This window comes from Rhinatrema bivittatum, chromosome 2 (assembly GCF_901001135.1).
Source record: "Rhinatrema bivittatum chromosome 2, aRhiBiv1.1, whole genome shotgun sequence".
In the NCBI taxonomy this organism is placed as follows: Eukaryota; Metazoa; Chordata; class Amphibia; order Gymnophiona; family Rhinatrematidae; genus Rhinatrema; species Rhinatrema bivittatum.
Genome location: NC_042616.1, coordinates 221198466 through 221214000, shown reverse-complemented (window position 1 = coordinate 221214000; position 15535 = coordinate 221198466). Strand labels below are relative to the sequence as shown.

The following is a 15535-nucleotide window of genomic DNA, read 5'->3' as shown; positions in this document are numbered from 1 at the left end:
TTTTGCCCTGGATTCTTGATTTCTTCAAGGCCCAAGGCTTTGGTTGAATCCCTTCCTTCTGTGTTACTGTGGCTCTTTGGGGCAGATACACTGACAAACCAGGCTGGGCTCACTGGATGGGTGTTCAAATAAACGTTTACTCTTACTGATTTCAAAATAATTAAGATGACTAAATAATGAAGTGTCCAGTTACATCCAGGTTTTTCTGCCATATGGGAGTAAAGATTTAAAGTCTCTGTGGAGGTGTCCCTCAGTACAGGGGATTGGGAATTGCTTATCTTTCATGGTATGGAATGAAACGTGTCCCAACATTGGCCGGGATATCCTAGAAGTGGATAGGGTCCCCTCCCCATAGTACCTGAAGTCCAGGTATACTCCCAATCGTCCCAACCTGGCCGTAACCAGTATTCCGGGTGGAAACTCCTTTGGGATCTCCAGATGCTCTTCACTCTTCTTCTCTCCCTTGAATTCCTCTTAAAAAATAGATGGTTACGGACCATTCTTGAGGAAAAGCCTCTTACTGGAAATAGTTCTTAAGGCTCTTCAGCTCTGGGGTAAGGAAAGGTGGCAGGAAAAAAACTTCCTTCCCAAGCTCTGGTACACAAAACTGGGAAAACTTCTCTCTTCACTATGATGGTCACTGCAATCCCCTCTTGGATGGGCCAAAAAAGTATATAGCTCTCTCCTGGACAAGGGAACAACCTTCCAGAGAGGCCCGGGTCTTCAGCAGAAAAAAAGACTCGTAACTCAGAAAAAGGGACAAAACTCTTCTTTTCTCAACTTCCCTTTCAGCTCTAAACAAGTTGCTGGCAAGGCAGTGCCTCTCCCCTCCTGATCTAGGCCGGAGCCTAAACCTGTGAAAGCACATCAAAATCCTCCTGACTTTCAGAACTAAAACTCCAGACTGTCACACTCTCCTCTGTCCTAGCGCCCTCCCCCCCACCCCCACACACACACCTTGTGCACCAGGAGCTCTCCATTTCAGCAAGGCTCTGGGAAGGTGCAGTATAAAATGGTTTGCCCCCCCTACTGCTAGCTAGCCCAAGGGCTGGGATCTAGGACCACCTTGTAGAGACCCAAGGGGGTCTGTACACATACAAACAACTTCAATTCATGACTCAGAACAGGTGACCAGGAAAAGCAGCATGCCAAAGAAGAACAGCTGGAAAGCTATGAGTGCGAAAGGGTATCGTCTGGGCATAAAGTTCCAGAGCTGCAGGCCCTAATGGTGGAGGTGGACTTACAGTGGATAATTGTTGTTGTTATAGAGACATGGCATCTCCTGAATGGGATATGGTCATACTGGGCTATTACCTATTGCGGAAGGATAGGGATGACAGAAAAGGGGGAGGAATAGCCCTGAATGTCAAAAACAATATCCAAGCAACTGAAATGCAGGGGGGCATGGGGAAAGGAGGAAGCGCTGTGGGCTGTCTTTAAAAAAAAAGGCAACGGCCCTTACGTTTACACTGGTGTGGTCTACAGGCCTCCAAATCACAGAAGAACTGAACAGACATCCAGAAAGTGTAGAGAGGTGTTGCTGGCTGGAGATTTTAATCTGCCCGATGTGGATTCGAGTATCCCTGGATGCTCTTCAAGGGGCTCTGCTCGGACAACTGATAATGGAAACCATGAAGGGAGGGGCGATACCGGACCTGGTAGGAACAAATGGAGATAGTATCTCTGATGTCCGGGTAGATGCCCACCTGAACACCAGTTATTCTCACATGGTATGGTTTGATATAGCAGGCCAAGATGGAGAGACGTTACACTTTGATCAAAGTCCTGGATTTCAGAAATGCAGACTTTGGTAAAATGGGGATGTACCTTGAGGAGGAGCTAAAAGACTGGGAGAAGATGGGTGAAGTGGAACAAGAGTGGGCCAGATTAAAAGGTGTTATAATAAAGGCAACAAATCTTTGTGGTAAGAAAAGAAAAGGAAAGTAAGAGGAAAAGGAAACTGATATAGTTCTCCAGCAAACTGGATTAAAAAAAAAAGGCAAAAAGAGCAGCATTCAGAAAATAAAAGGAACTCAAAAAGAGGAAGACAGGGAGGAATGTCCGGTGAAGATGAAAAAGAAATCAGGATAGCAGAAGCTATCCTGTGGAAGAAAGCATCATTAAAGAGGTAAAGTGAGGTGACAAAACTTTTTTTCAGATATGTCAGACTGCACAGATCAATGCCTTGTTGGATGTTGTCTGAATGTAAATCCTGTTTTCCACATTTCCCCCTGCCGTTGAAGTAGAGAGCAATGCCGTATATGCATTCAAAGTGATGTATCATCAGGCTTAATTGGTTTAGGGTAGTAACCGCCGTAATAAGCAAGCTACCCCACAGAACTGACTGTCAAAGGTAAAGGTATGGAAAGAATACAGTGCAATGGCATATCATGATGCTCATTCTATGGAGAATGGGTTTCAACGCTGTGTGCCACCATAAGCACACACTTCATTTCAATAATTGGAGAGATGAAAAGACATTTCATTTTATTATCTATGCTCTTCCATGTTTCTAAGGCTCTATAGAAAATACTATTGCACTTCAAGCTGTGCAACTGCATGCCAAGTGTCTGTTCTTTTGTTTTTTAAGCTTATTGAATATTCATTTTCTCTCATGAAAATGGAAACAACTATTTCTATGTTCACTTCTCCCAAAGGGGGTCTTAGCCGATCCCCTTTAATCTGACTTGGAATTTTCTTCCAAACCACTACCAGGTACAGCAGGCCCCAGGCTCAGCAATTTTCAAAGGAGCGACTTCTCTGTAAATGAAAGTGGACTGAGGTCACCTAAGCCAGCTACATTTATTTCTGTAACAAAATACAGCTGTTCTAGCTGAAATAGATTTTGCAGCTGCAGGCTGGACTGGATATAAACAGAAGTATACAAGAGTTCAAGTTTGCCGAGCTCTATCTGCATATACATCTTCTGTTTAATAAACCATACAGACAGATTCCTCTTCACTCCCCATTTTGCTGATGTTTGACATTTCCAGCTTTAATTTATGTGTGTGTTTGGGGGGGGGGGGTGTTTGACCATGGGGGTATATTCAGTGCATTTTTGTTGCTTTGTTGCTGGGGGCTTGGAGTAGCTAGTAAAAAAACTCAGTATTGAGGAAAGTTATTGCTAAAAACTGGGCCTTTCCTTCTGAAAAATTGCAAGTTGCCATCTGAAGAGGAGATATGAAGTCTCTAACCCAAGGAAGAAGAAGAATATTAGACATTTTGGAGAAACTGAATTATATCTTGGCCTCAAGTATTGTCTAGAAAGGGATTTCACTTCATCTAGGAGACCCCTCGCCCACTGGGGAGGGTTAACATTCCAGGCCCTGAAGGGTGAGACCATTTTAGGACCTCAGTACCAAGGGACACTTTCACAAATAGAGAAGCAGTTTGATCACATCTAAATCTCAAAGTTATTCTCTGATTCAAGTGGTATGGTGTCAGTTAATTATCTTGGAATATCTGCAGTAATGTTTAATTTTGGAAAACTCATCCAGAGTATACTGATTGTTTTATTTGGCCCAGACACATATCCATAGCATACATCTAGAGTCATCCCCTGTACTCTGGGCCCCAGAGATCCATCATGCCCCCACCTCCATCAGGGAATTCATGCTGTGAGGCTGTTTGAACTTTGCAAGGACTTAGCCCCAGGACTCAGGGTGACCCTGTCTTCTCAGATAATACTAGAAAAGGAGCTACATTTGCAGCATCTTTTTTTTCCATTGACTTTCTCATAAGAACATAAGAAGTTGTCATTTTGGGTCAGACTGAGGGTCCATCAAGCCCAGCACCTGTTTCCAACAGTGACCAATTCAGGTTACAAGTACCTGGTAAGTACCCAAACGTTAAGTAGATCTTATGCTACTAATGCGCCAGTATTAGCAGTGGCTAATCCCTAAGTCAGCTTGATTAATAGCAGTTAATGGAATTCTCCTGGAACTTATCAAAACTTTTTTAAACCCTTTTTTAACTTCCCTCATCATCGGGTAACAAATTCAAGAGTTAATTGTGCATTGACTGAAAAAGAATTTTATCTGATTTGTTTTAAATATGCTACTTGCTAACTTTATAGAGTACCACCCTAGTCCTTCTATCATCCGAAAGAGTAAATAACCGATTCACATTTACCTGTTCTAATTGGCAGGGGGGATTGAAGAAAAGAAGATTTATATTCAGACAACAACCAACAAGGACTGAATTGCACAAGCTGGGTAAACAAATAAGCATGGGAGTAGCTTGTTTATAGCGGCGGTTACTACCCCTAACCAATTAAGCTTGATACTTCACTTTGATACAGCTCCAGCACTGCTCTCTACATCAATGGCGGGGGTGGAAGGTAATTAGAACCAAAAAGTTACTAATAAGGGCCAAGAGTAACAGATAAGTATGAGAAAAATAAGTGTGAAAGCTTGCTGGGCAGACTGGATGGGCAGTTTGGTCTTCTTCTGCCATCATTTCTATGTTTCTATGTTTCCTCTCATGTTTTTATAAACCTCTAACATATCCCGGTCAGCCATCTCTTTCCATGCTGAACAACCCTAACCTCTTTAGCATTTCCTCTTAGGGGAGCTGTTCTATTCCCTTTTCTCATTTTGATCGTCCTTCTCTGTACCTTCTCCAGTGTAATTATATCTTTTTTGAGATACGGTGACCAGAATTGCACACAGTACTCAAGGTGTGTTCTCACCATGGAACAAAAAGAGGCATTATGACATTTTCCATTTTATTCACCATTCTCTTCCTAATAATTTCTAGGGATGTGAATCGTTTTTTGACGATTTAAAATATCGTCCAATATATTTTAAATCGTCAAAAATCGTTAGGGCCACGATACAATACCAATTCCCCCGATTTATCGTTAAAAAATCGTAAATCGGGGGAAGGGGGAAGGGGGAGGGCAGGAAAACCGGCACACTAAAACCCCCTAAAACCCACCCCCGACCCTTTAAATTAAATCCCCCCCCCTCCCGAACCCCCCCCCAATGCTTTAAATAACCTGGGGATCCAGCGGTGGTCCAGAACGGCGGCGGTCCGGAACGGCCCCCTCAATTGAATCCTGTTGTCTTCAGCCGGCGCCATTTTGCAAAATGGCCGCCGCAAAATGGCGGCGGCCATAGACAAAAACGATTCGACGCAGGAGGTCGTTCCGGACCCCGCTGGACTTTTGGCAAGTCTTGTGGGGGTCAGGAGGCCCCCCCAAGCTGGCCAAAAGTTCCTGGGAGTCCAGCGGGGTTCAGGAAGCGATTTCTTGCCGCGAATCGTTTTCCGTACGGAAAATGGCGCCGGCAGGAGATCGACTGCAGGAGGTCGTTCAGCGGGGGTTCCGGACCGCCGCTGAATGACCTCCTGCAGTCGATCTCCTGCCGGCGCCATTTTCCGTACGGAAAACGATTCGCGGCAAGAAATCGCTTCCTGAACCCCGCTGGACTCCCAGGAACTTTTGGCCAGCTTGGGGGGGCCTCCTGACCCCCACAAGACTTGCCAAAAGTCCAGCGGGGGTCCGGAACGACCTCCTGCGTCGAATCGTTTTTGTCTATGGCCGCCGCCATTTTGCGGCGGCCATTTTGCAAAATGGCGCCAGCTGAAGACAACAGGATTCAATTGAGGGGGCCGTTCCGGACCGCCGCCGTTCTGGACCACCGCTGGATCCCCAGGTTATTTAAAGCATTTGGGGGGGGGGGGTTCGGGAGGGTGGGGGATTTAATTTAAAGGGTCGGGGGTGGGTTTTAGGGGGTTTTAGTGTATCGGCTCACGATTTTAACGATTTTCACGATAGTTTACACACCCAAACGGCAACAATACAATTCCCTCCCCCTCCCAGCCGAAATCGATCGTTAAGACGATCGAGGACATGATTCACATCTCTAATAATTTCTAATATTCTGTTTGCTTTTTTGACTGCTGCAGCTCACTGACCTGATGATTTCAATGTATTATCCACTATGACGCCTAGATCTTTTCCTTGGGTGGTAACTCCTAATATGGCACCTAACGGTATGTAACTTCAGCATGGGTTATTTTTCCCTATATGCAACAACTTGCATTTGTCCACATTAAATTTCATCTGCCATTCTTATTTTATTTTATTTATTTATTTATTTTTAATTTTTATATACCGAGGTTCTTATAGAGACTATAAATCACTCCGGTTTACATATAACGATAAACTGCCCAACATAGATAAGGGGGCTTTACATAGAACAGTGGTACATATAGAACATTATAACTGGATGACAATTTAACATAATGATAATAAATAATATAGAATAGTTTTACTGGTAATTAATAAAATTATGTAATATAAACTATATAATTTAAATATTTAACTTGGATATAGTGACATATTAACCATGCCAAATATAAATAATAAGATAAAATGAATTTTGAACTTAGAAATTGTAGTCCAGTTGCAGAAGAAAATATAAATAAGATTAATTTTTAGAACTCAAAGATTGTTGTCCAGTTGCAGAGTCCTGAAGGTAGGACTTGGTATGGTGACCATAATTAGGGGATACTTCTTATTTGGAAGACTTTCCGTCTTGGTAGGATTGTGAGTCTGGGAAGGCTTGTTGGAAAAGAAGAGTCTTTAGCCTTTTTTTGAACTCTTGATGATTGGGTTCAAGTCTTAGATTTGGGGGGAGCATGTTCCACTGGTGGGGGCCTGCTAAGGATAGCGCTCTTTTGCTCAGAGATGATTTTACTTGTTGGGCATGCAGTGATCCTTTGTAAGCGCTTCTGATAGGTCTGGAAGATGTGTGCGGTTGGAGTTGAAAGCTTAACGTGATGGGAGCTATTTTGTTTGTCGCTTTGTGGATGATTGTGAGTACCTTATAGAGTATCCTTTGTTTAATGGGAAGCCAATGTAGATTACTAAGGATTGGGGTGATGTGATCTTTTTTGTTAGTGCTTGTTAGAATTCTGGCAGCAGAATTCTGTACCATCTGTAATGGTTTGATCGTGTTGTTGGGTAGACCTAGTAGCAGGGCGTTGCAATAGTCGAGCTTTGAAAATATTATGGATTGAAGTACTAGCCTGAAGTCAGAGAAATAAAGGAGGGGTTTAAGTTTTTTGAGGACTTGCAGTTTGTAAAAGCAGTCCTTCGTGGTATTGTTTACGAACTTTTTTAGGTTAAGATGATTGTCAAGCCATGCTCCAAGGTTTCTGACGTCCGGTGAGAACATGTTATTAGCGTTTGGTAGAGAGAAGCTAGAAGAGATTGTGAGTGGATCCTGAGAGACAATGAGCATTTCAGTTTTATTGGCATTCAATACTAGGTTGAGGCTTGAGAGTAATTCCTTGATGGGCTGAAGGCATTCGTTCCAGTAAGTGATGGTTTTTTGAAGGGATTCTGTAATCGGGAGAAGGATTTGAATGTCGTCTGCATAGAGGTAATGGGTAAGCTTGAGGTTTGAGAGGAGGTGGCAGAGAGGGAGGAGGTAGATATTGAATAGGGTGGGAGAAAGTGAGGATCCTTGCGGGACTCCTTGCTCTGTAAGGATTGGATGCGATTCTTTGTTGTTTATCCTTACTTTGTAGAATCTGTTGCTTAGGAAGGAGTGAAACCATTTGAGAGCTGTGCCTTTGATCCCTATATTAGTTAGTTGGTCTATAAGTGTAGTATGTTTTACCGTATCAAACGCCGCAGAAAGATCAAGTAGAACCAGCAGGTAAGATTGTTTTTTCTCCAGGTTCACGAGGATGGTATCAGTGATCGATAATAAGAGAGATTCGGTGTTTAGTCGTTTTCGGAAGCCATATTGAGCTGGGGATAGAATGTTATGATCTTCCAGATATTCTGACAGTTGCTTGTTGACAATTTTTTCCATCAGTTTGGCGATGAGTGGTAAGTTTGCAATAGGTCGGAAGTTAGCTGGGTCTGATGGAGAAGCATTTGGTTTCTTCAGTAACGGTTTCAGGATTGCCAATTTTAACTGGTTAGGAACTGAGCCTTGAGACAGGGATGTGTTGATAATTTCTGCTATTGGTTTTGTGCCCATTCTATTGGTTTTGTGCCCATTCTATTGGTTTTGTGCCCATTCTTCAGTCTTGTAAAGTCCTCTTGCAATTTATCACAATCCACATGTGATTTAACTAATTTGAATAATTTTGTGTCATCTGCAAATTTGATCACCTCACTCATTGTATCCCTTTCCAGATCATTTATAAATATATTGAAAAGCATCAGTCCATGTACAGATCCCTGAGGCACTCCACTGTTTACTTTTCACTGAGAAAATTGACCATTTAATCCTATTCTCTGTTTCCTGTCTTTTAACCAGTTTGTAATTCACGAAAGGACATCGCCTCCTGTCCCATGACTTTTTAGTTTTCATAGGGACTTTGTCAAATGCCTTCTGAAAATCCAAATACACAACATCTACCAGTTCAACTTTATCCACATGTTTATTAACCCCTTCAAAAAATATTTAGCAGATTTGTGAGGCAAGACTTCCCTTTGTTAAACCCTTGCTGGCTATATTCCATTAAACCATGTCTTTCTATATGTCATGTGATTTTGATCTTGAGAATAGTTTCCACTATTTTTCCCGGCACCAGAGTCAGGCTCCCCAGTCTATAGTTTCCCGGATCACCCCTGGAGTCCTTTTTAAATATTGTGGTTACATTGGCCACCCTCCAATCTTCACGTACAATGGACTATTTTAATGATAGGTTACAAATTTTTACTAATAGATCTGAAATTTCATTTTTGAATTCTTTCAGAACCCTAGGATGCATACCATCCAGTTAAGGTGATTTGCTACTCTTTAGTAGCCTACTACATCCTCCAGGTTCACTATGATTTGGTTTAGTTCATCCAAATTATCACCCTTGAAAACCATCTCTGGAACTGGTATTTCCCCAATGCCCTCATTAGTAAACACAGAAGCAAAGAATTCATTTAGTCTTTCCACGATGGCCTTATCTTCCTTAAGAGCCCCTTTAAACCCTTCATCATCATCTAACGATCCAATTGACTCCCTCACAGGTTGCCTGCTTTGGAAATTAAGTCAGTGAAAAAAATTTGGGAAGGGGTTTATTATCATTTCATTTCATTTTTAAATGAAACAGAAGTGTTTTGTCATGTTTTTCATTTTGTTAAAAAATGAACGCATACCCCTAATTCTTATGCTCTATGTGAGTCTACTCCTACCTAATGTTCACACTGCTTCTTCTGAATGTGCAGTCTTTCTAAAAAAAAATTCCACTAATAAATAATTTACTTGAAGATTTAAACCCGACCATCTTCTGCATTGCTGAAACCTGGCTGAACAATAATGATAATGTACTCTTAAATTAAATCGAACATTCCAAATATGGTGTCTTTCACTTCCCCAGACCTAAGTATAAAGGTGGGGGTTTACTAATAATTAGTAAAAAAAGAGCTTAAACGTATTCCATATAAAGTAGAAATTAACCCTCCCTATGAAGTGGCAATACTTAAATCACCACAAATAAACATCGGAATGGTCTATTGCCCCCCCAGGAATACTCCAAAAAGACTGCTCACCACTAATTGAAGTATTCACTAAAACATTTCCTTCACCTGAGTCCACCCTCATAGTAGGTGACTTTAATCTACATGTTGACAGATCAACAAAATCCTCTGCTTGTGAAATCTTCTTAGAAACAATGGGGTAGATTTTTAAAAAATGCGCGTTCGCGTACTTTTGTTGGTGCACCAGTCGCAAACAAAAGTACGCTGGATTTTAGTAGATACACGCGTAGCCGCGCGTATCTGCTAAAATCCAGGATCGGCGCGCGCAAGGCTGCCGATTTTGGGCAGCCGGCGTGCGCCGAGCCGCACAGCCTGCCTCCGTTCCCTCCGAGGCCGCTCCGAAATCGGAGCGGCCTCGGAGGGAACTCTCTTTCGCCCTCCCCTCACCTTCCCCTCCCTTCCTCTACCTAACCCACCCCCCCAGCCCTATCTAACCCCCCCTACCTTTGTCCAGGGATTTACGCCTCCCGGAGGGAGACGTAAACCCACGCGCGCCAGCGGGCCGCTGGCGCGGCGAGACACAACCCGGGGGCAGTTCCGGAGGGCACGGCCACACCCCCGGACCGCCCCGGTCCAAAACCACGCCCCCGGGCCCGCCCCTGAAACGCCGCGTCCCGCCCCTAAAACGCCGCATCGATAGGCCCCGCCCCGACACACCCCCGACAAAAAACCCCGGGACTTACGCGAGTCCCGGGGCTCTGCGCGCGCCGGCAGGCCTATGGAAAATAGGTGCGCCGGCGCGCAAGGCCCTGCTCGCGTAAATCCGCCCGGCTTTTAAAATCCGCCCCTATGGAAGCAATGGGATGGTCACAATTCTTAACTAAACCCACACATAAAGCAGGATACATTCTAGATCTTATCTTTTCCAATCACAATTGTATGATAAAAAAAAACCTCTCTCACAATATTGCCTTGGTCTGATCACCAAATATTAAAAGAGTGCATAACCTTTCTCTATCCAACAAAAATAAATACAAATAATAAGCAAACATTCACCTACAGAAATGTATCTCTAAATAAAAGAAACCATGGTACAATGAAGAATTATGACACTCTAAATAATCATTGAGAAAATCTGAGAAACACTGGCAGAAATGCCCAACTTCAGAATCACTTGGAAAATGCAGATCACATCTTTCCTCAATACCGGGTATTAATCAACAAAGCAGAAAAAGAATACTCTACTAAGCAGATTCATGGGGTAATTTTTAACTACAAATTACTCTTTGATGCCATTAAACATCTAATCAAGGACCCATCTTCCTCAATCTCAAGCAGCAACTGCTTCTCAAAGAATGCCTGCAATGACTATGCCATTCATTTGTTAGAAAAAATAAATAGGCTAAAAATTCAATTCCTTACTTGCTCACCAACGATAGAACAGGAAAAATAATGTGAACCAGCCAAATGGACCACTTTCAACAGAGTATCTAAACTTCATGCAATTTATTAATAAAATAAAACCTGCAAATCGCCCACATGACCCCATTCCAGCTAGCTCCTTAAAATTAATACATAGTAATATCATTCCAACAATCACATCCTTAAATCAATCAATCATTCTCGGAAGGCTTATTCCCAGATATGGCGAAACAAGCAGTCATGAAACCTATCCTAAAAAGTAATACCAGCAGTTCTGATAATTGGGAGAATTACTGACCAATATCCAACCTGCCATTCCTATCAGAAATTCTTGAAAAAGCTATATTATCACAATTAGAAGACTATCTAGATGACCATCACATTCTACATCCAAACTAATTCGGGTCCAGAAAAATTTGCTCAACTGAGACTTTACTCGTATCCTTAATGGACCCCATATTACAGGGATTTAACAATGACGAATCCTATATCCTCCTGGTACTCATTGATCTAATGGCAGCCTTTGACTCTGTTGACCATACCCTATTATGCCATCAGCTGAGTAAAATTGAAATTGATGGCATTGTTAGTAAGTGGTTCACCTCCTTCCTATCAAAAAGGACATTCCAAGTCAAACTGGTCAATCATATGTCTGACACCTTCCCGATTGATGCAGGTATCCCCCAGGGTTCAGCACTCTCAGCCACTCTATTCAACATTTATATGCTGACGCTCTGTAAATTACTATCTGATCTAGGAATCACCTTCTACCTATATGCCAATGACATTCAGTTTTACACACCTTGCTCCAGTTCCGCTGAATATACAACACTGACTCTCCTGAGTCCTGACACACATGAAGGCCATAGAACATGAACTATTCAAACTCAAATTAACTCTTAATGCAAAAAAAACCCCTTGAAAACATTCTATTAAGAAGAAACCTACCTATAGCGACTCCGCAGACACTAGACCTGGTTAAATTCAATATTACTCCCTCAGACCAAGTACGTGACTTAGGAATACAGATCAACGAGAACCTATCAATGGAAAAGCATGTAAATAAATTAATCAAATCATGCTATGATAAACTGTGATTTTTATACAAACTGAAACCATTACTGACATATGTAGACTTTTGCATGGTCCTGCAAACCCTCATCTTCTCAAATTTAAACTACCTTAACTCATTTTTACTTGGAGTACCTAACTTTCTATTAAAAAAAACTACAACTACTACAAAACGCTGCAGTAAGACTCCTAACAGGTTCGAGAAAATTTGAATACATCTCACACTCACTTATAGATCTTCGTTGGCTGCCTATACAAGCCTGAATCAATAACATTAATACATACTGCCAACTCTGGTCTGGTAGGTGTAGCACCGCAGCCAAACAAGCCACAGAGATCATTAAGATCTCAAAACAAAGGATTACTAGTCGTGCCATCACTACAGAATACTCATCTAACAAAAATAAAAGACCATGTGTTCTCCATAGCTGGCCCAATACTATGGAACTCTCTACCTGAGCCTCTGCGACTGAGTCCAGAAAAATAATTTCAAATGTGAACTAAAACATGATTATTTAAAAATGTCTATAACCTGGCTTAAAAATATCTGAACTCAGAGAATGTATCTACAAAGATAAACTCATTAGGAACATAACAATTGAACTACATACCACACTTCATTCCTACTACGTCCACTAAATGTACTAGATCAATGTATGTGTCAATCTATAATATGTATGTTATTTGTTCACATTAAGTCAATGTATATATTGATCAAAAATTATGTATGTCATGTTGTAAACTGCTCTGATTTTCATTTGGAATGATGGTATTTAAAATGGCTAAATAGATAAATAAATAGATAAATATAGTGAAAGAGGTTATTGTTAATAAAATGAAATTGTACTTATATAGGAACACTTCTTTTCACCAGTTGGAAAGATAAGCAACAATTCAACATAACTTTTATCACATTTTTTCAGGGTCAAAACCCCATGTAATAGTAATTATTTTTCAAAAAGTTTCAAAGTTCTTCCTTTTTAACCAAAGGAAAGATCATTGTCCCCTTTATTTTCAAAGGATTTTCTGAGGTTTTTTAAAGATGTTTTAGGATTTTGGCATGCTGATGATGTTGGACTTCAGTGCATGGTGACAATATGTTGCCATTTTTTTTTCAGTTGCTTTGAAGGAACTTATAGCTTCGCACATTTATGCAATCTTTAGGAATGTTAATTAAAGAAGAGATGCAATTAAAATGAATTATGCACTTTGGACCAGATTTTCAGAAGGTTACGCGTGCCGGGCCTATTTTAAAAAGGCCCGGTGGCACGCGTAAAGCCCCGGGACGCTTGTAGGTCCCGGGGCTTTACAAAAGAGGCGGAGCATGGGCGGTCCGGGGGTGGGGCCAGAGGCCATTGCCGCTGTGTCGAGGGATTGAGTGCCGGCAGCCTGCCGGTGCGCGCAACTTGCGCCTGCCCAGAGGCAGGCGCAAAAGGTAAAATACCAATTTTGGGGGGGTTAGAGTAGGGCTAGGGAGAGAAAAGGTTAGGAGAAGGGGTGGGAAGCTCAGGTTAGGGGCCTGGGAGGGAATGTGGGAAGGCAGCGCGCAAGGTGCACAATTGTGCACCCCCTTGTGTGCGCTGACCCTTGCATTTTATAACTTGCATGCGCCTGCAAGTTATAAAATCAAGTGTACATGTGCGCGCACCGGGTAGTGCGCGCACATGTACGCCCGCACTCACCTTTTTAAAATCTACCCCTTTATGCATTTCCTTTCCTGAGGGTGTAAATGTGTGTTTGCACATAAACCGCACTTGGGAACATTGTCCAGTTTCTCTGCATGTGAAAGTGTGCATGCTGTGTAATAGTGCATGTACTTTACTTACTAGAAAATCTGTATGTGCATGAGACACGGTACACACCTGGTCATGCGGGGGAGGTGGGGGGGAGCACATGCATGTAGATACCCTTTTTCTGCCCATTATTTTTCATGACCGTTTCAACTAGTAATTTAAAAGTGAACTAAAGGGAATTTGGTGGAGCATAGAATAGTCGTCCAGCTAAGTAGATGAAAGTGAGAAATTAGTTTTAGCAGCTTATGGAAAATGGATTAAGCAGATTCCACCATGAAAGGGGGGGGGGAGGGGCAAAATGAGAAAAGAACAAAACTGTGATTATCTACCACAGGAGGAAGAACAGCAAAAAAATGTATCCTGGGAACAAAGTTGTGAAGTCCATGGAGAGAAATCAAGCAAAGGGAAGGAAGAGCTATAGAATAAAATACAAAAAGGGCTGTTAAGGATTTTAAACTGAATTGTTTGATAAGCAAGAAGCCACATGAACAAGCATAGGAGTGTGAAATTATTGTACATGCAACAAAGGGAATGGTAAATTAACCAAGCAGATGCATTCAGAATACATTGCAAGGATCTGGCACGTAGTAGAAGACATACTGCATGTGATGATATAAATTGAACCAAGGTTTTTGCGACAGAAAAAGTCAGTTAAGATGATTTTTAACCTGCTCTAAAGATGTTGACATGTTAAGGCAATAGGAGAGGGAAAGAAATTATATAGGAAGTTCAGACAAGTCATGCTCATGCTCTTGGTCTTATATGTCGAAGCACAAGGTACTAGGTGGCTTAAGGGAATTGGCGGAGTTATGGATACTTTCACCTTAAAGTTACTGCTTCAAATCTGGCTTAGGTAGTAATGACTTAATAAAGCTGATTTGCAGTAGTTCTTGTCTTTTCCCCAGATGTCCACATCAGTAAAACTGCTCAAAACAATTGACACTTTTGTTGACAGCCTCTGTAGAAGGGCCAAAACTGCACAGAGAAGTTTTCTGAATTCCCCTCTCCGCTCTAGAAGTGGTAACTCATGATCAGGGTTGAGGTACATTGGTAGGGTAGTGTCGGTTATTGTGGAGGACTTGATTTCCAGTACTGTCAACCTGGTATCTTACATGGACACTAAATTCACACACACGAAAAATCAGAGCACAAATAATTGTCTCTTATTTGAGTGAAATTTGAGGAGTCCAAATACAAGTCAATCGCATTAATTGACTGAGAGGTGGGTGAATCCTGTATATTGTTTAGTCATTAGACATAATAGAGTGCCTCTGTTCTTCTCTGTTTGAAATCTGAACAAAGCCCTGTTTATGACGTAAAAAAAAGAGGGTTGTTTGAGATTGATTAACTTGTTTTGTTTTAGCAAAGCATGTTTTGGCAGCCTAGAACTTCAGGTGCTTGGATCATTTGGAAGTGATTCAGTGTGTTTTGAAACCAGCTTTCTCTTTCTTCTCCCACAGGTCATCGTTCGAGGAGGAGGTCACATCCTGCCATCTGAACAGCCTGAATGATCCTTTAATATGATTGACAGGTTTCGTTCAGGAAGTGGATAGTAAAACTATTGATGTAACTGATATTCTAAAAAAAGATGCTGATGTTTCAGCACTACTTTTTCTAAGCATTCAACAAAATGCATAAGGTACTTATCAGAATTCTCACTTATGGAAACCCTTGTGAATGAATAAGGATATATTTTTCTTGAATCATGGGAGTATATGCACATGGTTCCATTCACTCAAAATCTTTTTGGCTTCTGCAGAATGAATATTGGAAGAAATAGATAGTAACAGCTGTAAAAGGAGGCATATAG

At 41.7% G+C, this 15535-nt stretch overlaps 1 protein-coding gene across 1 annotated transcript in view; it reads left to right on the top strand.

The window, feature by feature from the left end:
- CPVL (carboxypeptidase vitellogenic like) overlaps positions 1-15278 on the top strand; it is a gene marked incomplete at its 5' end in the record, with an annotated part of 147095 nt that extends 131817 nt beyond the window's left edge. The window contains 1 exon segment of the mRNA XM_029587066.1: positions 15186-15278. Coding sequence (XP_029442926.1) covers positions 15186-15278 — 93 coding nt within the window.
- Between the last annotated feature and the right edge of the window lie 257 nt (positions 15279-15535).